At 42.9% G+C, this 22500-nt stretch overlaps 1 protein-coding gene across 10 annotated transcripts in view; it reads right to left on the bottom strand.

Moving 5' to 3' along the window:
* erc1b (ELKS/RAB6-interacting/CAST family member 1b) overlaps positions 1-22500 on the bottom strand; it is a 198666-nt gene that overhangs the window by 126351 nt on the left and 49815 nt on the right. For 4 of the 10 annotated variants that reach the window (XM_047803716.1, XM_047803719.1, XM_047803720.1 and 1 more), the window contains 6 exons: positions 21619-21756; positions 14743-14883; positions 10137-10277; positions 9529-9564; positions 3703-3896; positions 356-367 (listed from right to left, as the gene is read on the bottom strand). In XM_047803716.1, the coding sequence (XP_047659672.1) occupies positions 356-367; positions 3703-3896; positions 9529-9564; positions 10137-10277; positions 14743-14883; positions 21619-21756 (662 nt within the window). The remainder of the gene's footprint in view (positions 1-355; positions 368-3702; positions 3897-9528; positions 9565-10136; positions 10278-14742; positions 14884-21618; positions 21757-22500) is intronic. The other 6 variants (XM_027151398.2, XM_027151402.2, XM_027151405.2 and 3 more) reach the window with 3 other exon arrangements.

The following is a 22500-nucleotide window of genomic DNA, read 5'->3' as shown; positions in this document are numbered from 1 at the left end:
GACTTCACACAGCAGCAACACAAGCAGCACAATGTCTCGCGATCTGTCTCTCAAATCCAAAAGACCTTCCAAACACTGGAAATGATTAGAAATACCTGTTGTTTTGTATCTATGTATCTACTGCTCTGCTACTGCACATGGATACATCACATTCATTTCTGAGGATACGCACACACAAACACACACACACACACACACTCTCACACACACACTCACTCTCTCTCTCTCTGGCCGTCTCCTCTGTGTCAGTGACACAGATATGCCCAGGCTCAGTGGCACCATTTTATCCTGCAACGGTTTGGCAGCTGAAAAATGGAAATGCAGTGAGATAGTGAAGGAAAGCAGACGCACTAACCTTGAAGACAAACTGAGGTGATGAGTCAGTGTTCCAGTGTAAAGTTAAACAAACACAAAGGGGAAAAGGAGACAAAAGAGAAGACAGAAGGGAAGAACAGACAGCATGAGCAAGGTTAGCATTAATTATTATTAGAAGCAGCAGAAACAGTCTGCCTCTGACATTATATTACACAATACTGAAGAAGAGAAGAGAAGAAAAGAGAAGAGCAGAGAAGAGAAGAAAAGAAGAGAGCAGAGAAGAAAAGAGAAGAGCAGAGAAGAGAAGAGCAGAAAAGAAAAGAGCAGAAGAGAAGAGCAGAGAAGAAAAGAGCAGAGAAGAAAAAAGCAGAGAAGAGAAGAGCAGAAAAGAAAAGAGCAGAAAAGAAAAGAGCAGAGAAGAAAAGAGCAGAAGAGAAGAAAAGAGCAGAAAAGAAAAGAACAGAGAAGAGCAGAGAAGAAAAGAGAAGAGAAGAGCAGAAGAGAAGAAAAGAAAAGAACAGAGAAGAGAAGAGAAGAGAAGAGAAGAGAAGAAAAGAGCAAAAGAGAAGAGAAGAAATGAGCAGAAGAGAAGAAAAGAGCAGAAGAGAAGAGAAGAACAGAGAAGAGAAGGGAAGAAAAGAACAGAGAAGAAAAGAGCAGAGAAGAGAAGAAAAGAGCAGAGAAGAGAAGAGCAGAGAAGAGCAGAGAAGAAAAGAGCAGAGAAGAGAAGAAAAGAGCAGAGAAGAGAAGAGAAGAGAAGAGAAAAGAAGAAGAGAAGCTTCTATGACAACCAGAAACGTGGCAGTTAAAATGACAAACATTCCCTTTCACAACATTTACAGATCAGACCTTGTTATAAAGATAACAGTTGGTTTGCATTTATTTTAAATATTCAGTAATTAATGTTAATTGGTTGTTTGCTTGAATAGAAATGCTGACGAAATGAGTCTTATTCTAGACAATAACAAAAGCTGATATTTGGGCTTTGGATTCAGCTCTTTGTCCTTTTTTCCCCCCACTCGTTTTCTCTTGGTGCACACTGTGAGAGCTTCAGCTCAGTCACTCGTGACAGAGATCCTCTCAAGCCTCAGTAATTGCCATCACATTTGATAGATAAATATTCCACTGTCCCAGTTCAAGCTCTATTCAGTTCACTGGTGTCTGAAGGCGTATTTAAATCAGGACGGCCTCCGCACCGCTGATCCGCAGCCGGAAGTTTTACTTTCTCTCCCTCGTATAAAGACTTGTAGAAAGTCAGGCAGCTAATCCTGACTGAGGAGATGAGCAGAAGAACAATAGCACAGAACATGAGCTTCGATCTGCCAACCTTGAGTCGCTTGAGAAACTGACACAAAAACGTGTGAGCTTGTGACGCTGCCGTCTAAACGCACAGGAGGCTTTTGATGAAGTCGATGATTCTCCTGTGTGAGTATTCCACATTTCAGATTTAATTAGCCCCGGTTTTGCATACTACACTTCCAAAACTCTTATCGAGGCTTTGTTGCTAAATATGGCAGGAAAAATGCAGACAGAAACAGCTGGTAGACTTCATACGACACCCAGAGCCCTGATGTAAGTGAAACGTTTGGTAGAAACCAAACATTGATCATCGGTGCACGGTGAAGCAGGATGCTGGTAGTATCGTGCTTTGGGAAGGCTTTTTCATCAGCGGCAAATCAGACAGGTTTAAAGGTGGGGTCTCCGTTGTTTAAGAAATGCTTTAGAAAACCGGGCCGACAAACTAAACAAAAACAAAACAAAAACGTGTAGCCGATGAGCAGAAAGGGTCTTGTCGATATGTGGCGGAGAGAGTGTTCAGTACGCATGTGTGACATTAGCAGAAAGCGGTTTTAACATCGACATGGAGGATAAAAACAAAAAAAGAAAGAAGAAAGACTTACGATAAGGCAAGAAGTAGGACGTGTTAATATAGGATCAGCTTTCCAGCGCTGGAGAGAACTGAAGGAGCAGGAAGTCGGCCACATATTCACAGGTTGGAGTTTCCCGAGTCAATAACTCCTGAGCTAAACACTGTTACTACACAAATAACACCTCTTTTCTATCGTAGTAATGTAGAGAGGCAGCTACAACTGTGTTTTGTGTAGTAACAGCGTTTAGCTCAGGAGTTATTGACTCGGGAAACTCCGACCTGTGAATATGTGGCCGACTTTACTTAAGACGCCGAGGCGCTTTTTTCCTTCTCGATAGGTGAGTAACGTTGGTTTTGCTTTGTTACACAGAACTAATATATGCCTTTGTCCTTTACATGATGATGCTTGTGTGTCATTTTTGCTTGTTTGTTTATCTGCAATCGTATTGTTCTTCCCTTCAGCTATGATAAAGACACGTTTCTTTCCATTAGTTGCCTGTGTTACGTATGTATGTGTGGGCGGAGCTATCAATACAGGGGTGGGACCCATTTGGGTTAGGGGCGTGTTTGTTTTGGTGATTGGCTTTCAAACAACGGAGACCCCACCTTTAAGACGGATGAATGTAAATATAGGGCAGAAAACAGAAAAAGCTACAGAGGGAGACGCAGAGGTTCATCTGCATACAAGAAAAGGGTCTTAATCCCAGTGTTAGAGCTACATGGGAGTGTTTCTATTCACTTAGTGAAGAGATAAAAGCTATGAGAGTCCCTCAGCATCCTCAGCATTCATTTCGTTCCTTTGAACGAAACTTCCAGAAAGAGATAAACCTCATACACGTCTCCCAATTATACACAAATGCCTAAACACGTACTGACGCACAGATGCTGATGCTGACACACGCAGATGAAGACGCATGGATTCTCCTGGTGGTGTGTACAGTGGTGTGTCTGAGGCTGTGGAAAATAGCAGGTGCTCGGCAAGTCTGGGTCGGTTCCTCGCACACGGCTTTACGTTCGACTCAGAATCACAGCATGAGCTCGAGGTTTGCGGAATATCTGCTGTCTTCCAGACAAGCTTATGACTGTGGCTCATGACTGTGGCTCATGACTGATATCTTTACAGTCTATGAGCGCAACATCTTTCTTATTTATGTCTTAAACTTTTACTAAGTGTTCGTTTATTCAGAGAGCCGCTATTTCTGTTCTAAACCTGTGGTCTCTCATTTTTAAAGGAAACATAGCACTGTGTGCGGTGGCAATTCGTTGCCATGACAACAAATTAAGCAAATAAAGTAAGTGTGAAAACTGGTATGGTTTCTGAATCGTAAAACTGGTACTGATGACTTTAATGGAGGATCTGATACGACTCTGTGTTTACTTACAGGCAGCCGTATGGTTGCGCACATCACCCTTACTTACATGTACACACACACACACACACACACACCTTTCTGAAATAAAACACAGAGGGATCAAAATGCATGTTCTGTTTGTACATCCTGTGAACCTGTGTGTACCTCTCCAGTTCACTGATCTTGCGGTCTTTGTCGTTCTTCTCGTTCTCCATCTCTCTGAGGATCTCCAGCAGACGGTCCACTTCAGACTGGGCTTTCCCAGCATCCTCTCTGTGTCGGTTCACCTCCTGCTCGAGGGAGCTGATGCGCTCTGACAGCTCCGTGCTCGCCTGAGCCTCCGCAGCTGCCGTCTGAGCCTAAACACAACACACGACGGGGTCGGAGGTTAGCGCTACAGTACAGCTGGATGCAAACGTGTGCCAGTGCATCTTTTTATTTTTTCCTGCAGACACTGAAGGATTCTGGGAAAGTGAAGCTGCTCAGGATTATCATCGGACAGCACGCCGTTTCTGCAAAACAGGTTCGCTAATGAGAGATGAATAAAAGTAGCATTTGGCTCTGCATCGGACTCACAAGTGCCAACTGTCTGGCCTAACAGGAGCCTGGGCAGTGTCAGATCCTCTGTGTGTGTGTGTGTGTGTGTGTGTGTGTGTGTGTGTGTGTGTGTGTGTGTGTACTAATACCATCTTGCAACTGCAAGTAATGACATCACAACAACCCAATTGTATACAAAAAAAGCAGGCTATATTGATGCCAAATTAATTAAGTGTTCCTTCAGTAATCCCAGTCAGAGTCAGAGGGCAAAATGACATAAGGTCTTCTTATAAGACAATAATAGAACACCTCACACTGTGTTCTAGAAGCTCGGTCCTCAACCTGTCTGACCTTCAGCCCCATATTCGACGTTTGTGATTCAAAAGCAAATGAAACGAGCTAAATAAATAATAATAAAAAAACACGTTACAACAGAAAATATTTAACCTTACTCAAAACTCAACAGGTTTAAACTCAGATCCTGAAGATCAAACCCTGTATTTTATATCAAATGAATAAACAATTGGGGGGGAGAATTGTCTAGAAATACTTGAAGAATTCTGTTTATTAAAAAAATAAAGAAAGAAAGAAAATTCACAAATAAAATTAATAAGATAAACAAACAAATAAATAAATAAATAAATCTGAGCAGAGCTGGTGAGAAAGGTGAAACAATTTTAAAAGGAAAATAAAAAAACGTTTAAAAATTGAAATAACTGAATTTAAATATACATCATGAATCTTTTCCTGCTTAAATTTCCCTACATTGTTGCAGTGTTTGCTTTTTATTTGCCAAATGTTGAGAAACGTCTCTTCGCTGCATCACTAAATAAAAGCATGTTTTTATAAGTGACCGTAAATCTGAATCACAAGCAAAAAAAAAATAAAAAAATCATTTAATGTGGATATAAACACACACGCACGCACACGCACGCACACGCACGCACATGCACGCACGCACACGCACACGCACGCACACGCACGCACGCACGCACGCACACGCACGCACGCACGCACACATATATATAATAGAAATGTATCTTCAGTTAACTGGGAACATCAAGTGAACGAGACCGAGGTAAAATCAGTCCAATCTGGCAACCAGGATTTCTCCATAACCCTTTTCTCTACAGGTGTTCTAATGCTTTGTAGTGATTTTTATTGGTCCTGACATCAAGAAATCATGTTTCATCTGCAGCAAAGTGACTGTAATTCTAAAATGCCGGTCAAACACTCCTCCATAAAAGGAATATATATTCACATAAGACATTTTGTAGGAGACTGGAAAGAGAGAGAGAGAGAGACAGAGAGAGCGAGAGAAAGAGAGAGAGAGAGCAAGAGAGAGCAAGAGAGAGAAAGAGAGAGAGAGACAGAGGGAGAGAGAGGGAGAGAGCGAGAGAGACAGAGAGAGAAACAGAGAGAGCGAGAAAGAGAGAGCGAGAGAGGATTTCATTTTGACTGCATGTCTACATGTCGGGGTCAGAAACTATAAGCCAAAAATGCCAGATGGCTTTCAAAAATGTAATCACGCCATGAAATATCCTGTAAACTCATAAACACATAAATAAAACTAGGTTTTTGGATGTGAAAGACGACACCTGGCTGCTTGAGACGGGTAAGCGGACACAGTCATGGCTGAAGATGCGTAAGACGGCGTTCAGAGACCGAGCACAGCCTGGCACTGCACAGCATGTCACAGAGAAGTCAGGCGCAGCATATTACAGCGTGGATACGCAGAGCATGCTGCAATTTAGTCCCGAGTTCAAACAGCATTGCGCAACAGTCACAGCTCATAAGAGTGTCTGGGCTCCGGCGGCCTCTTCAGGCTGGCGCGCTGTGAAAGGGGTCTGTTCTGTTTTATAGGGGGAGATGATTTGAAGGCGACATTTAGGCCTCTCTAATTTGCTTTTTTTAATGTCTCGCCCTGAGGTTGAGGAGGTTTCCATATAGGCCGCCAAGAGCACGTAGTCAATGTGTGTGTGTGTGTGTGTGTTTGTGTGTGTTTGTGTGTGTGTGTGAGTTTGTAGTCTGGAACAGAATTTGTTATATCAGCCATAAAAATTTATTAAGCACTCATAACTGTGCCGCTATCATCGAGAACGTCTGGCTCGCTTGTACGTCGGGTTTCGGCACAGACGCAAAAAGCACAAGCTGGTAGGAAACAGTGCTCAAGATAAAACGTGAAGACCGAGCAGCAAATACAGACCACGTTTTATTATCAGTGCGGCTGTTAGAGCAGCTCTGTGGACTCCAGGGTGCAATACAGCTCTGTGAAGACATGCAGTATTTTGCTGGGCGTAATTGATTTATATATGTATGTATGTTGTATATATAATGTATACTCATGTATACTGTACACACACACACAATTACACACATTTAATTACATAAAAATCACAAGGTTGGATCCTGAGCCCATGTTCCTGTCTAGGTTATGTCTTGTGGTTTTCTTACACGTTCTCTGGTTTTCTTCACCTCTCCAAAACAAAGCCACAAGGTGGGTTAAGTACCAGGATGAAGCTGCTAGCAAAGAACTCCTAATAATAATAATAATAATAATAATAATAATAATAATAATAATAATAATAATAATAATAATAGTAATACAAAGATTACTAATAATACCAATAGTGATTACTACATAGTTGTTAGTGTGTGTAACTCAAACTACAGATGGTTAAAACAAAACGTATCACAATGTTAATCACACACACTTCTCACATTCATTTTTATTTAGTTCCCCAAATCAACCTTTTACAGCCACTAGCGTTTGTAGTGGTTTAATATTTAGAGTTAAATACCGCTGCACCCGATTCGCAAAACGGCTTACATAGACCCTACATAGACCCTACATAGAGCCTATCCGGTAGCCACAAAACAAGCTGCTCCAATACGGCCTGCTGAAAACCATCTTCTTAAATATTCAACCGTTGATTTAAATTAGGTCTCAGCTCAATATAAATGTAGAAATGTCTTATGTGTTGTATTACTTACATCAGTCTCTCTCTCTCTGGCTGTATGGGAAACAGCTTCCTATTCACTACACGTGCTCCCTACATAGTGTATACCAGGGGTATTCATTTAAAATTCAAAGAGGTCCAGTTACTAAAATTTCCTCCTAGCAAAGGTCTGAATCTTATATTGTCACTTAAAATAGTGTACCCTCATGTTAATAAGATCAATAACGCACATACATTTCTATATCATTTATTGTTAAATTTCAAGTGTTTTCAGTCTGAACTTGTCTGGCACTTGAATGGAAAACAATCCTGTAGTTGTCTTTACTACATGTCAAGTAACAGACAACAGACACTGAATTTCTTCTGAATAAAATAAATAAAAAGTGTAAACACAGCTTTGAGCAGCCTGAACTTAGGGCCTATATTTCATGTAATGTAAAACATTCAGAATCTTTTAAACAAAATAAAAGTGCTTTTAATCTTTAAGAAAAAAATGAAACAAAAGACTTTTGAGCTGCCCCTTTTTTAAACATTAACTACATTAATAACACAGGAACCTTTAGGCAAAAGGACATTTCAAGTAAAATAGAACAGGGCAGAATTTACTGAATAAAAGAAAAGTGCAGAGCTTTGAGCAGCTCCCTTTTTCCTCTCTCCTTTCCATCTTCCGTTCCTAGTGAGAGAAATGGACATGTAACTGTCCTGCCAGCAGTTTGAATCTTAATTGTCCTGCCAGCGTAATTAGGTGCATTACTGCCACCTTCTGCTCTGGAGTATGGAACAGAAACAATCTGTTTTTGGCTTGGTTTTTGATGACGCTCTTGTCGTGATAACTAGATGAACCGCACATGAACGAAAGATTTATCTTTTTATTAATATCAAAGAGCTTATATAATCTTATAATATTAGAATACAATAAGGAGATGCTTGATATGATAATATTAGAATTTTAACGGGTCCGAGAAGACCGTCTCTCGGTCCGGATCTGGACCGCGGTCCGCCATTTGGTGATTATTTGGTGTATACAAGGACAGAGTATGTATAGTGCACTATATGTTGGATAGAAGATCAATTATGATCCAGTCACAAAAACAGTGACTCCGATATCATCCTCTGAATAAAGACTTGAATGTAATCTTATGTCTAAAGCCGACTTCACACTGCACACGACAAACCGGAAGTCATTCACCTCATATGCGTGAGGTGCCGACCATCTGCGGATACGGAATTTTCGGATCCGTTTTGAGCGTTGGATCCATAAAAAAAAATTTAAACTTTTGCGACTACACCGCATCGGATATGCCGACCGGATGTGATGTATTCCAATGTCGTCCAATCAGGTTCGTGTGCGCGAGGTGATAAGAATTATTAAAAAGTATTAATATTAACTTTAGTAATTTTTTTAAACTTTGTCAAAAACAATCTTTTTGTTTTAAATACATTGTTATTGATTAAAAAAAAAAGTAATAAATTATTAATATTTATATTGTATTATTTTTAATGTTGTGTCAATGTTTCCTCAAAAATTATTCACGGTCTTTCTGGATTTATTGTTGTATTGATTGTTTGTATTTACTCCTTCATTAATTAATTCATTCATTCACCATGATAAATGGAGGGAGAATACAGGCTCTTGCTTTTGATACTACTCTTGCAAATGCTAATTGTTAAATTTGTTTTAACGGCCACTGTGTGTGTGTGTGTGTGTGTGTGTGTGTGTGTGTGTGTGTGTGTGTGTGTGTGTGTGTGTGTGTGTGTGTGTGTGTGTTCACACGAGGCAAAGTTAGGACGCCGTTCACCGCTGCGTATCGTCCAATCACAGCGGCACGTCCCCGGCACTGTCAGCGCGTTATCGCTTACACACATTTTTACGAGACCGGTGTGAGCACTGGTGCTCGTCCGCCAACATTTTTCATTGCTCTTGGATCGTGGGACGGAATCTGGACACATCCACAAAGCCAGGGAGCACCGAGGAACATAATCCACCACTGTGCAGGACTGAATTTCCCACGAACATATTTTCCAGTGCTGGGAAATGACAGATTTAAGACACACGGACACTCTGACAGATATAGAAACGGCATCTCTGTGTGTCTACATGTATGTAAAAGTCTTCATGTGCCAGTCAACATACAATATGGCATTAACTAAATAAATAAAAAATAAAACAGATGTGAGCAAAGAAGCGGGAACAGATGCACAGCAGATAGAAGCCGCATCACAGCACCGTGTTACGCTCCTGAGAAACTAAACCGGGATCAGCGTGAGGCTTTAGATAAGAGACGAGCTCATGCAGGCAGGCCTCAAACACTGTGTAAATCTAAAATCTGTCTTACTTCCTCTGTCTCTCTGTGTGCACAAAAACAAACATCAGATAAGCCTTGAGCTCATGCAAGCAAAGCCTCGCAAACTCACACATTCATAAGATTCCTTTGGCAGCCACGCGTACACACACGCACACAGAGGCAGGCTTTCCACATCGGGGTGCACTTACACGATTGGAGGAATGGCCTGAAATGTGCTCGGTGTGCTTCGGAAAAACAAGGAGAAAAGGGAAAAGAAAAGAAGTGGGGAAGAATCCAGAAAGTGATAATTACAAGAAAGTCAACGTTATGGCAGAGAACATGAGCAGAGATCGAAAGCATGACGGAGCGAGAGGCGGAGATTAGTACAGGGATGTTAGCCCTAGGTGATACGTTTTACTCCTCTTATACCACAGCGACTAATTAAAGCTCAGCAAAGCCTCATTTTTATCCCTTTAATCATTGTTTAATGTCGCTGAAGGTCTACAAAACAAACTTTTATAGAGTTATAGTGTGAAACCACGCTGGGTATCTAAACGGAAAGGGACACTTTAAAGCTTTTTTTTACTTTAAATAACATGTTAAACATTATTTGGAAACAAAGCACAGGCCTGACTGTGTGTTCATTTAAGGATGTTAATACGGCATCGGTTTTGTGAATCAGCCCGATATTTATACAAGTGCTTTCATTATTTATAACAGCGATTAAGTCGGCTATTTTCTCCTAGAGACAGACGTATGCTGTTATTGCTCGGTGACATTCGGTTCTGGGATGTTTACAAATGGGTCTCTCTCTCACCTTCTTCAGCTGGATCTCCAGTTTGATGCACTCCTCTTTCTTCTGCTCCAGTGAAATCTCCAGACTTTTGAGTTTGGAGTCCTTCTTCAAACCCGCCGAGGCCAGGGATGAGGCGTGCTCCTTCAGATCCAACAAAGATGTCTGGCACGGACAGGAAAAGAGAGATGGATAGAGAGTCAGTGAGAGAGAGAGATAGAGACAAAAAAAAAATTAGGTGATCTAATACTTGAAAAACTGTAAATCGACCGAATTAATCTGAAACAGCAAATTAGCCGAGAGGCAGCGCTAACGTCATGCCGCAAAATCCTCGTCGCAGAAGAACAAAGTGAACCGGAGCGTACATAAACACGCAGCCTGAAACTTTAACCAGCTGCCTCGCTCTGCCTTCGACCGTACCCCGTGGACTAGAACATTCGTTTCGATTTTATTGAGATGGATCTTAGAACAATAAGCATTGTCACAAAGCAGCTTTAAAGATATCAGGATGGAGATTTAGCCGTTAGCTGTTACGAGCTAACCGTAGGAGACGGCGGAGAGGAAAAATGCTCAGAAACCATAAAATGCAAAAGAGGATCTTCTTTCCTCACAAAACCGGGAAAACGTAGATTTTTGACTTGTGATTTAGACGATGTGTAATATTCTTCTTTTCCTAGACGCTGTGCTGAGTAAGAACACGCTCTGTACTATATACGTTTGCAGTACGTCGGGTTTCACGTCCTCGGTCAAAGCCACAGTCGTCCGTCTGTAAAACTTTTGCTGCCTTTGCTGCTTTCGACCACAATTTTACACTCGGATGCCGTCCCGTGTACCAAAATACACGTCTAGCTCTTGTTCGGCCTTGACACGCTCCCCAGGCCTCGTGTTGGCACTGGTAAAGAAAACAGGAGCAAAGAACGGAGTGTGCTTCATGTGAAACATTGGCAGTGAGGCTGAGGGAACTCAGAGAAGAGGTCACTAGTCAGGAACACTACATAGATAACACACGGCACAGCATTCCTGTATGTGCGTGTTACTCGTCCGTGTGATTAGTCGAACACGAACAAGAGAGGAAAAACAAGAAGCCAGAAAAGAGATGTGCGCGTACGGACGAGTCTCATAAGTCGTTATGGATACCTGAATAACAGTTTATAAAGCACAAGCAGAGGGATGAATGATGATGATGATGATGGGCCAAAACTCGGCATGAGCTGCTAACCGAAATTGTTAGCTCATGCATCTTACAAAAAAACTTTGATCTTCCATTTAACAAGCGGCGGCGGTATAGAAGAGTGCAGAAACGTCAGTAGAGTCGTGTGAGAGTCAGGATTTATACATCAGTAAGTGTAATTGTATTAAATTAGCAAGAATCAAATGTGATCAGAATTAAAAGTCATGGCTTTCCTTCTAGTTTCTAAACGTACAGCTACGCCTACACACTGTTCTGGATTCTCCACATTATTATTCGGGTTAAAAAAAAATCTATACATATTTAAAATTATTTTTTACTTTTCACTTTAATGGACAAAAAAAAAATCACCATCAATCACAGGGCGTATGACAATGATGAACGACTCTGAATGATGAAGATTAAAACCGCGCCGCAAATATACTCGACCTCGACCGCGGACAAAGCTGCCGGTTATTTAATACTCTAGTGTGAAATTCTAGCTTATATAAAATCATTTTAAATAGCATCATCACATGAACACACACCGTGACGTGACCTCGGAAGGTGAGTGAACGAATCGGGAAGCGGTCTTGTGTGTAGCTGGAGATCCTGGCAGCGGACACAGAGCGCAGGAATCACGGGAATAATATGAATGATCAGCTGCATGCAGAAGGAGAATAGATCTGGCATGCACAGCATCTGTACATTACATTGCTTTGGGTTGTGTGAGTGAGTGTGAGTGAGTGTGTGTGTGTGTGTGTGTGTGTGTGTGTGTGTGTGTTTGCATACAGACTTTAGAGACAGCCTGTTTCATTAGAATCAAACAGACAAAAGAGATGGATAGAGAGCACACAAGTGAGCTGAGGACAGAAAGAGAAATGAGCAGCGGTTTGGAAAAGGGGCCGTCCCCACACATGTAGACTCCACCATTCATCTTCTTGTCCCAATCTCTCTCTCTCTCTCTCTCTCTCTCTCACACACACACACACACACACACACACACACACACACACACACACACACGGTGTCCAGCCTGTCTGAATTCATCAAGCTGCAGCTCCTCTGAGGGTGAACGCATGGCTGAGGAGGCAAAGCCTGAGTGTACGTCACGGTCTGATGCTGCTTCCTCACAGTAGCGTTTGTCCTTTAGAGGTATAATCAGTGATTTTAATGGACACAAACGCAGCACGTCACTGAATATCGAAAGACGGCGGAGAAGCCGCGCTTCACGAACGGATGTGTTTTCAATCAATAGTGTGTGCTGCCGCCAGACTGATTGTGCAGGTGCACATGGGTTGCTAATAATACGTCCGAGGAGTGGACATAGACTTCTAGATTTAAGCCGCGAAAAAGCATCGCCATTACTGTTTGTTTATTCCTTTTCCTTAGACTTTTTATTTAGCTGAGATGAGTTTATAATTTAAACAGAATCAATTATTTGTGGCTTTGGTTTACAACCATTTGAAGACATTTTAAATTCATGTCTGGCAACTAAAATATATGAGCAGACCTGCCAACCTTGGAAAAATGTTTTGAGTAGCAACTTACTGCAGCGACACGGCGCGAGGTCAGGCACATTTGCTGGTCAGTGTTGATTAAGTTCACACTCATCACAACTTTTTCCTTAGCACATAGTTCTCACTCACCACCATATCTAGTTATTCAACATACAAGTAGACCATGAAGTTACTCTTTTACTGAAAAGGCAACATAAAAACTATTTTAACAACTCTATGTATTGCCATAAATTAGATCTAATGAACTAAACAGTTTGTCTTTTCCGTTAAAGTACGATGGCGATGCGTTTACAGGTATGACTTACGTCTCCTATATAAATACTGGCAAATAAAATAAAACTTGATCTGTGCGTAAAACTTAAACTTGAGGCACAACACCGGACACTTGGCACATGCCCCAGTAAAGGAGTCTAACGACGCCTGTGGTTCGGCAGGCTTAATAAAATGGATGAAATTCACAATTCTGGCCATTTACCTTTGAAACGTTAAGTCCTCACTTGTAAAAAACATTCACTGTAAGAAGAATTGAAGACGGACAGAGACAGATGAAAACCACATCCGTTTTGACGGCTCCGTAGCGTTGAAGAGTTTTAAACTGGTGCTATGATTAGTCGAATTATTATTTTCCCAGGTTGCTGCCCAATGCGGTTACACCCATAGGCGCATTGCCTGGTGCGCAAATGCACAGACAGTTGTACTCAAAGGCATAAATTTTTTACAATGCGTATTTTGAAGTGACAAATCGTAGCAGCGTACTTTGATGTCTGAATGCGTATCTGCTACACAAAATGCGGAAAGGTTGGCAGGTCTGTATGAGTGATGATAAAAAATTTAAAAGGTGATTATTGGAGGTCTGGAGCAAAAATAAATAAATCAGAAAGATGTCATGCCAATAAAACACCTTCATGGAGTAATTACAGCACAAAGTATTGCTCTGTACAGTAGGTGTGTGTCATGTTAAACAACCAGAAAATATTTGGGGGAGTTCATCATTAACTATTAAAGGTGTGGGGCACGATGTTTGAGAAATGCTTCAGAAAACCGAGTCGGGCCGACAAACAAAACTAACGTGTAGCCAATGAGCATAAAGGGGCGTGTCTTGTCAGTATGCGGCAAAGAGTGTGTTCAGTGTGTGTGTCTGACATTAGCATAAAGGTGCGTGTCTTGTCAATATGCGGCAGAGAGAGTTCGGTGCGCGTGTCTGACATTAGCATAAAAAGGTGTGTCTTGTCAATATGCGGCAAAGAGTGTATTCAGTGTGTGTGTCTGACATTAGCATAAAGGGGCGTGTCTTGTCAATATGCGGCAGAGAGTGTGTTCAGTGCGCCTGTGTGACATTAGCATAAAGGGGCGTCTTGTCAATATGCAGCGGAGAGAGTGTTCAGTGCGCGTGTCTGACATTAGCATAAAGGGGCGTGTCTTGTCAATATGCAGCGGAGAGAGTGTTCAGTGCGCGTGTCTGACATTAGCATAAAGGGGCGTCTTGTCAACACTGGCTTTCAAACATCATGCACCGCACCTTTAAATATAAATCTGGCTTGGTATCTACACTAAAAATAAATAAATCCAATTTCGAGCCGATTAGTTTCACAATACATCAACACTTATAATAGTTAAGTGTTTCTGGCCTCAAAACCTTATCGAAGGCCTTAACTTCAGCTCTCCTGGCGTATATAAACCTGTCTGCTTTCCGCTGTTTGTCAGTCAGTCGTAATCATTTTCCAGTCGTCAATCACAGAAACAGCCTGTCAGAGAGGATGAGCTACAAACAGACCTCCGGCAAACTGTTTCGAGAAGTTTCCAGTCGTGTTCGCTTGTACGTTTGTGTGAGACGGTTAAATGTTTATGCACTGTCCAGACTGACACACACAAACAATTACTATGATCTAGGAGTGTGTGTGTGTGTGTGTGTGTGTGTGTGTGTGGTGTGTGTGTGTCTTACCTCACGGTCAGACAGGTCTCCCTGTAGCAGGCTGAGTTTCTCCTTCAGCTCCTTTAGCTCTTTCTTGCTGCTATCCAGCTCTTCTCCCTTCTCCCTCTCATCTCGATCTCTCTGCTCCTTCAGACGCTCGATAATTCGCTCCTGCTCGCACAACAAACACAGCAGTTAACTCGGACAGCCCGAGAAACCTTTTTACTTTTTGCATGAGGGTATCTTTAGGAGTCAAGATGGTGTTTTTATCAGCTCAATAAAACAAAACTGACTATTCTTATTTAAAAACGCTGCTTGCGTCATTCGCGGAAAACTCATAACGGGCTACGTGTAGATGATGGAAGCAACAAAAATCCCCTCGCTACATCTCAAGCAACACAAGTATACAATATAAGTACTGTAAATATATATAGAAAGTACAGTGATGATACAATGTTTTGTTAAATGGCTGCTTCACCACAGAAACACAAACCAGGATCTGAGAGCGAAGGAGTGCTCTTAAAACCTTAGTGCATTTTGTGTAGTATCCAAATAAATCACCAAAACTGCTGGAAAAATGTGGACTCGAACACTTTTTTTTTTAACTCACCAGGAAGGGGCGGGATCACCGAAGCCACCGTGGTTTATTTTTTTTGCTGGTTAAATGGCTGACACGGTGATCGAGAACGGCACGTCGGCACAGGCGCAAATTAAGAGCATAAAATTGCGGGTTGTTCCTGAGAAGGCATTGATGCTGTGAGGTACCGCGTCATAGAGTAAATAGCGCACGTTATGCCGTTCGGGACACGGCCTGTTTGTAGGTTAGTTCGGAGGTCAGACATATAACGTGCGGCTAGGACCATGTGTAAGGAATAAAATGCACATGGTTGTGCTTTACAGGAAAATAATCAATAGAAAGATGTGAGTCTCTGCTGTCTGTGAAAACTTGATTATTTTTCAATAACAGCACCTCCAAGAGACGAGTCATAGCCGTTATAAACAGCTGTTGAACTACTGCTGCTTTTAGGCAAAATGATCAACCGGTCGACTTGACGAATTCTAATGCACTGTGGTAAAGGACGTAAACTTATTACAAACGTAATGCCGTTAGTAGAACCTACAGCAATCTACTGTTTAACAAATAGCAAGAGTATATTTGACGAGACTGTTACCACTGCCCATGTGGGTGGGTGTGAGAGAGAGAGAGACAACCAGAGGAAAAAAGAAGAGAGGTAAAGAATAAGAATGATTCATTAACCTCACACTTGTGTCAACGTTGGGCAAGAACCGTAGGCAAAGCCGCAACACGGTGTTTACGGAAACTAGAGTGAACCGAGTGCAGGTGAAATGAGTCAGAACTGATTCTGTCCATTCCACCAGACGCTCATGGTTGAAAAACTGCCGACCTCGTACACAATAATAAAACGGCACAGAAAGCACCTCTTTTATCAAGAGTATGTGTGTGTGAGAGAGAGAGAGAGAGAGAGAGAGAGAGAGAGAGAGAGAGAGAGAGAGAGAGAGAAAACGAAAAGCCAGAATGACAGAGTGAGAGATGAGGAAATGGGCAGTGAATGTAATAATGCTGAAACAGTAAGAGGTTTGAAGTGGTGTTTTTCTGGCAGGATGCATGTTCGCCGTCGATGGCCTGTGAAAGCAGGCGGCTGGAATCGCAGAGAGCCGTCAGCCTCCGGCTCTTTCACACCCTCGCCGGCCAAAACTCACACGCGGAGTGGCCGAAGTGGACATTAATAACAAAGTGCTTTTTCAGACCTGTTCGGCTTTTTTCCACGGCGGAGGCCATGTTTCACTTTTATAAAGCCACTGCTCCTGGCTCGACAGCACCGAGCTGTGACATTAGGTGTGACATCTCTGTGAGACGAGCGGTGCTTCACACTTCGACTTTAATCCAGACAGCTGACATCCTGAGTGTAGAGTGCGTGTGTGTGTGTGTGTGTGTGTGTGTGTGTGTGTGTGTGTGTGTGTGTGTGTGTGTGTATGTAATAAAGCAGGTTGATTAACAAGGGTGTGGCAGGATTGTCATCTGTAAACGGATACAGAAAGAGCGATGTTACAAACCCTTCTATGTTCAGATTTTCTCTGACACCAACTATAAACATCCTGATCCTGCATGACATGTGGGTTGAGTATTAAACATAGATGAGGCGCGACTCATACCAGACTCTGCATGTAGTTTTCTGAGAACGTCTCTACAAGTAAAGAGCGAGACATCGAAACAATCACCTTCGCAAAAGTTACACATTTGCAATAACAGCTTGTTCTTCCAATCCCTTGCTCATAATCGGGCACTCGTGATCGATTATTCTAGTGTGAGCCTGCACCATTAGCTATAATCAATAAAATGCCAATTCGTGTACAGTGTAGCCCGATAACTACTGCTCACTGTGACATACACATACACACGCACACACACACATTACAGGTTATAGGGTTCAGATGTCCTACGACGTTGTTATACGCTGTTGGACAAAACAACAGCGAAAAAAAGCCTGGTGTTGTGAGCACATCCAGTGTAAATTAGAATCGGCACGTCTGTACGTGGAAGTGATATTAAGACTAAAAAACAAAAGGCCGTGTGGGATTATGTGCTAGTGTGTGTGACTTCAATAAGTAATAATGTGTCTGCCAGCCAGAAGCAAATACAGAGGCTTGCTTATGAGCCGTGTTGCTGTACTGGAGCTGCTCTGAGTGGAAACGCTGCGCTCTCTCTCCAAACAGACGGCTGACAAATTCAATTTCCGGCCTCGAGCAGACGCGACGCTGTTCGGGGAGGTGAGGAAGACGAGGGAAGAGAAAGAGGAGGCCCGAATCCTGGAAAGTGAGTGTGTGAGAGAGATGTAAGGCAGGAGGGAAGAGTCGAGCGCTTCGTTATAAGCCAGACCGCAGATACCTAAACCGATGTTAATAAGCTCCAGGGTTTAAACTCATTCATATTCATCGGGCAGAGCTGGCAGAGCAGCGCTGGGACCACTGTAGCTCTCCACTGGGGTCAGTCTGCAGTGAACAGCTTGCTCTCTTCATCTCAGGCGATATAACAGGCGCGTTTCCACTAAAAGAATCCTTTTAGGAGAAATCAGCTAGGACAGTTTCAGCTCCAGAAACACTTTTTTTTTGTTCTTGATCATAGTGAAACACCAGGAACTGTTTTGGTTGAATTTGCCAGATTGAACACTGAACCAACCTTCATACTGGGAACCGGGTTTTAGCTAACAAACCATTTTATAGTATACAGTGTGCGTGAACACTCTGAAGAAAGAAACTGCACTGTACAATTGCTGTTTTAGAAAGATAATGTAAATGAATGTTAATGTTATATTCCCTCAAAACTAGATATCTTGATATTTTTTTGAAGTAAAGCTGGAAAACCCAAAACGAGCGTTTATGTGGTGCCTCAGAAGTGGCTAAAGATTGTACTGAGAGGAATTTAAATCAATAAAATATTTCATCTGAACCCACTCCATGGTTTTTTGGACTGACACATCTGTGGCACAGTTTGTATCGTGTCTGTGGTTCCAGCACACGGTCTGAAGGAACACAGTCATGGTTCCTTCAGTGGAGGAGTGGGATTTAAAACAGGAACAGATCGTGTTCTGAAGAGCTTCGTAATGTTTTGGGTTGGTGGCTTTGCGCCTAAAATCATTGCAACACACAGAAGTACTGTTGGGAAATTAACTTCTCTCCTGAGGGATGTTTAGTTTTTTAATGAATAATCAGGCACAAATCTGTCTGAAATCTAGTTAAAAGGATTACGGGATGAAGCAGGAATTCCACGACTAGGAATTCACAAGCATTTGGTAAATGACACTAAGTGAATTCCTAGTGGACTAAAAGTCTGAAGCCTTTAGTTAGAAGAAAAAAAGTTAAATTCATTGTTAGATTTACAGTCAGCGGCCCAGTCGAGTCAGCGGCCCAGTCGAGTCAGCGGCCCAGTCCAGTCAGCGGCCCAGTCCAGTCAGCGGCCCAGTCAAGTCAGTGGCCCAGTACAGTCAGTGGTTCAGTACAGTCAGCGGCCCAGTCAAGTCAGTGGCCTAGTACAGTCAGCGGCCCAGTCCAGTCAGCGGCCCAGTCAAGTCAGTGGCCTAGTACAGTCAGTGGCCCAGTCCAGTCAGCGGCCCAGTCAAGTCAGTGGCCTAGTACAGTCAGTGGCCCAGTCCAGTCAGCGGCCTAGTCCAGTCAGTGGCCCAGTCCAGTCAGTGGCCTAGTACAGTCAGTGGTTCAGTCCAGTCAGCGGCCCAGTCCAGTCAGCGGCCCAGTCCAGTCAGCGGCCCAGTCAAGTCAGTGGCCTAGTACAGTCAGCGGCCCAGTCAAGTCAGTGGCCTAGTCCAGTCAGTGGCCCAGTCCAGTCATCGGCCCAGTCAAGTCAGTGGCCTAGTACAGTCAGCGGCCCAGACCAGTCAGCGGCCCAGTCAAGTCAGTGGCCTAGTACAGTCAGCGGCCCAGTCAAGTCAGTGGCCTAGTACAGTCAGCGGCCCAGACCAGTCAGCGGCCCAGTCAAGTCAGTGGCCTAGTACAGTCAGCGGCCCAGTCAAGTCAGTGGCCTAGTACAGTCAGCGGCCCAGACCAGTCAGCGGCCCAGTCAAGTCAGTGGCCTAGTACAGTCAGCGGCCCAGTCCAGTCAGCGGCCCAGTCCAGTCAGCGGTTCAGTCCAGTCAGCGGCCCAGTCAAGTCAGTGGTTCAGTACAGTCAGTGGCCCAGTCCAGTCAGCGGCCCAGTCCAGTCAGTGGCCCAGTCCAGTCAGCGGCCCAGTCCAGTCAGCGGTTCAGTCCAGTCAGCGGTTCAGTCCAGTCAGCGGCCCAGTCCAGTCAGTGGCCCAGTCCAGTCAGCGGCCCAGTCCAGTCAGCGGTTCAGTCCAGTCAGCGGCCCAGTCAAGTCAGTGGCCTAGTACAGTCAGTGGTTCAGTACAGTCAGTGGCCCAGTCCAGTCAGTGGTACAGTCTCACAGCTATACAGTTTGATTCATAGCTCTGTCCATGTGGAGTTTCCCCATATTTTCCTGTGTCTGTGTGGGGTTCCTCAAAGTACCTCTCAAATTGTGTGTGTGTGGGTGGGTGTGTATGGGTGGGTGTGTAGGTGCACTGGGATCTATTCAGTGTGCATTCCTGTCTCACTCCCAGTGTTCCGCCTACAGACTTCAGATCATGTTTTTAATTATGTATATAGTAATATTTAGCTAGCTAACTAAGAGTATTCGAGGAACGAGTAATAGAGGGAAAAACATAATGCCTCCATTATGTAGTGGTGGATTAAAAAAAAAGTTTTTGTTAAGATTTGGAAAAATATGTTGTACGGGGAAAATGTTACAACTTTGTCGATATATTATTACTGTAAGGTCAGCAAGGTTGAAGGCATGACTTTTTACCTCAGACGCCACTGCAGTGAGCCTCAGACCAGACTGTCACACAGTATTCAGTACCTGTGCCTGGTGCTGAGATTACAGACACATCGGTGACACGGACTCATATAGCACTGTGCTGATTATATAAAGCAACCATATCTGGGTGTTCTGCCACACACACACACACACACACACACACACACACACACACACACACACACACACACACACACACAGAAAGAGAAAACCAGATGACAAAAAGGACTGCTGAAACAGATTTGATGAGAAGCGACAGTGTGTTTGACCTTTTACTCTGCCACTGTGCAGGAAGCTGAAGCTCTGTGTGAAGCAGCTCGAGTCTTAACATGGGAATCTACCTCTCTCTCTCTCACACACACACACACACACACACACACACACACAGATGTTATGCTTTTTTTTTATGCTTTGGTCATTTAAAAAACACTGATCTGATTTAAATCAAAGAGATGATCCATATCTTATCGTCATGCCTTCTGTTTCTGATTTAATTGATTCCACTGGATCGTTCGCTCAAGATACTTTATTACATTACGTTAGCTAAAACTTTGTCACCCGGGCGATTTAAACACACAAGCAAACGGGCGAGAAAACGAAAGGAGACGTGTATTTAATGAAAAAGGATCCTCTTGAACATCACTGAGAATCTGTTGTAAGTTCTGGTCAATAACAGCTTTGGGTTTTATAGCGTGCATTTGTGATGACGTTAACACCATGTTAGCAATGTGAGGTGTTGTTCACACAGCCAGGGTTTTCAGTGCACTCGTGCTCCTTGTGGGGTGAAACCAAGGTTGCTGGGCTGTGATTTAGGGCTATTCCTGTACGAGAGGGTTAAACATTTTTGTGGAGTTGCGCTTGGACACAAAAGAGTTGAGAACCACTGACGTAAGTAACTCGATCAAATTTAAAAAAAAGAACGAAAGAGACAACAGATTAAAATGTATTTTAATCAGCATTTTTTTTTTCTTTTAAAAAGTCACCGGTGAGGTAACTGTCTGATCACACACCGTGACCAACTCTGGATCCGTAACAACCAATTAGGTCTCTGGGAAACAAAAACATGTGAGCAGGCAGCACACTGTGGGGTTCGGTAATGACTTTAACCCTCATATACGTTCGTGTATTTGGTCTTTAGCTAATAGAGCTGTTGTGTATGGAGTCAGTGTATAGGGACTGGGGTAAAAACGATTACATACGTCTTTGCTATGACATTGCTTAGAGTCGTGCGGTTTTACATCATGTTTCGAAGAAGAGCCTGTCAAACCTTCCTGCTATTTTTAATCTCAAAATAAAAAAATAAATAAATGAATAGGTGAATATAAAAGGTTTGGATCTTCAATAAATGGTCCAGGAATCGAAGATTATCTAAGGTCTGCTTTGGAGTCACATGACCAAAACCCTTCAAACTGTAGCAAACAGTACATCAGTCCTGCCTTCCTGTTATGTGTGTGTGTGTGTTTGTGTTTGTGTGTGTGTGTGTGTGTGTGCACGCGTGTGAGTGTGTGTTGTACTCACTTTCTCAGCCAGCGCCTCCTCGAGCGTAGTGAGCGCTGTATCGGTGTTAGAGGTGTCAGTCTGCAGGGATTTGACCCTCTCTTTCAGACTACTCATCTGCTTCTCCTTATCCTTCAGCTGTTCCTGGAGGTTCTCGATCTGTCAGAAAAAATTCGTATCAGCAGCTTATGACCACGTATGTGCGAACCTGCGTAAACCACGTACAAACACGTATGATATATAAGTTACCAATGCATTCAAGAGCTAAGCAAAACTTTTACGCGGCACGACGGCTGCGTTTTATAAATATTTATGATGCGCATTAAGAAATGAATTGGCTTTATTATTTAAAAAAAAAAAAAAAAAAAAAAAGGCTTTTCTGTACCGGCTCTGAAAATAAATAACGACCTCATTAGTGTGATATTCCGAGCTAATTTTCCTCATAAAACTTCCCTTATCTGTCACGGCGGCCGCTGTGAAGCCTGCACGAGGCAAGTGCTGATAAATGACAGCAGAGATGGGCATTTCGCAAACTCAATCCATTCATCATGTTGTGACAGCTCAATGAAAAAGCTCAATGTGCCTATCCCCTCATTTCACATTCAATTAAACACTGACGGATTTGATAAATAGTCACCATTCATATTTCCCCCCTCCAATCACTTTTTGGGGGGGAAAAAAAACATCATCAATATTCAGTAAACTGTGCAGGGGTTTTTTTTTTTGTTTTTTGGAGGGGGAACTCGTGGCTCGAGGTGATAAAGATCCAGAAAGGCACAGAAAACAATAAAAACCTGTTTATCTGTGAAGCAGAGATTCTCAGTGAACAGGACATTCTTCGGCTACGCCGGTTGGCATAGCAACCAAAAACAGCAGAGATCAATTCATTTAATGTTAATTAAT

Source organism: Tachysurus fulvidraco, chromosome 19, assembly GCF_022655615.1.
Source record: "Tachysurus fulvidraco isolate hzauxx_2018 chromosome 19, HZAU_PFXX_2.0, whole genome shotgun sequence".
Taxonomy (NCBI): domain Eukaryota; kingdom Metazoa; phylum Chordata; class Actinopteri; order Siluriformes; family Bagridae; genus Tachysurus; species Tachysurus fulvidraco.
Note: the sequence above shows the minus strand (reverse complement) of the source record. Positions and strands in the feature narration are given on the sequence as shown.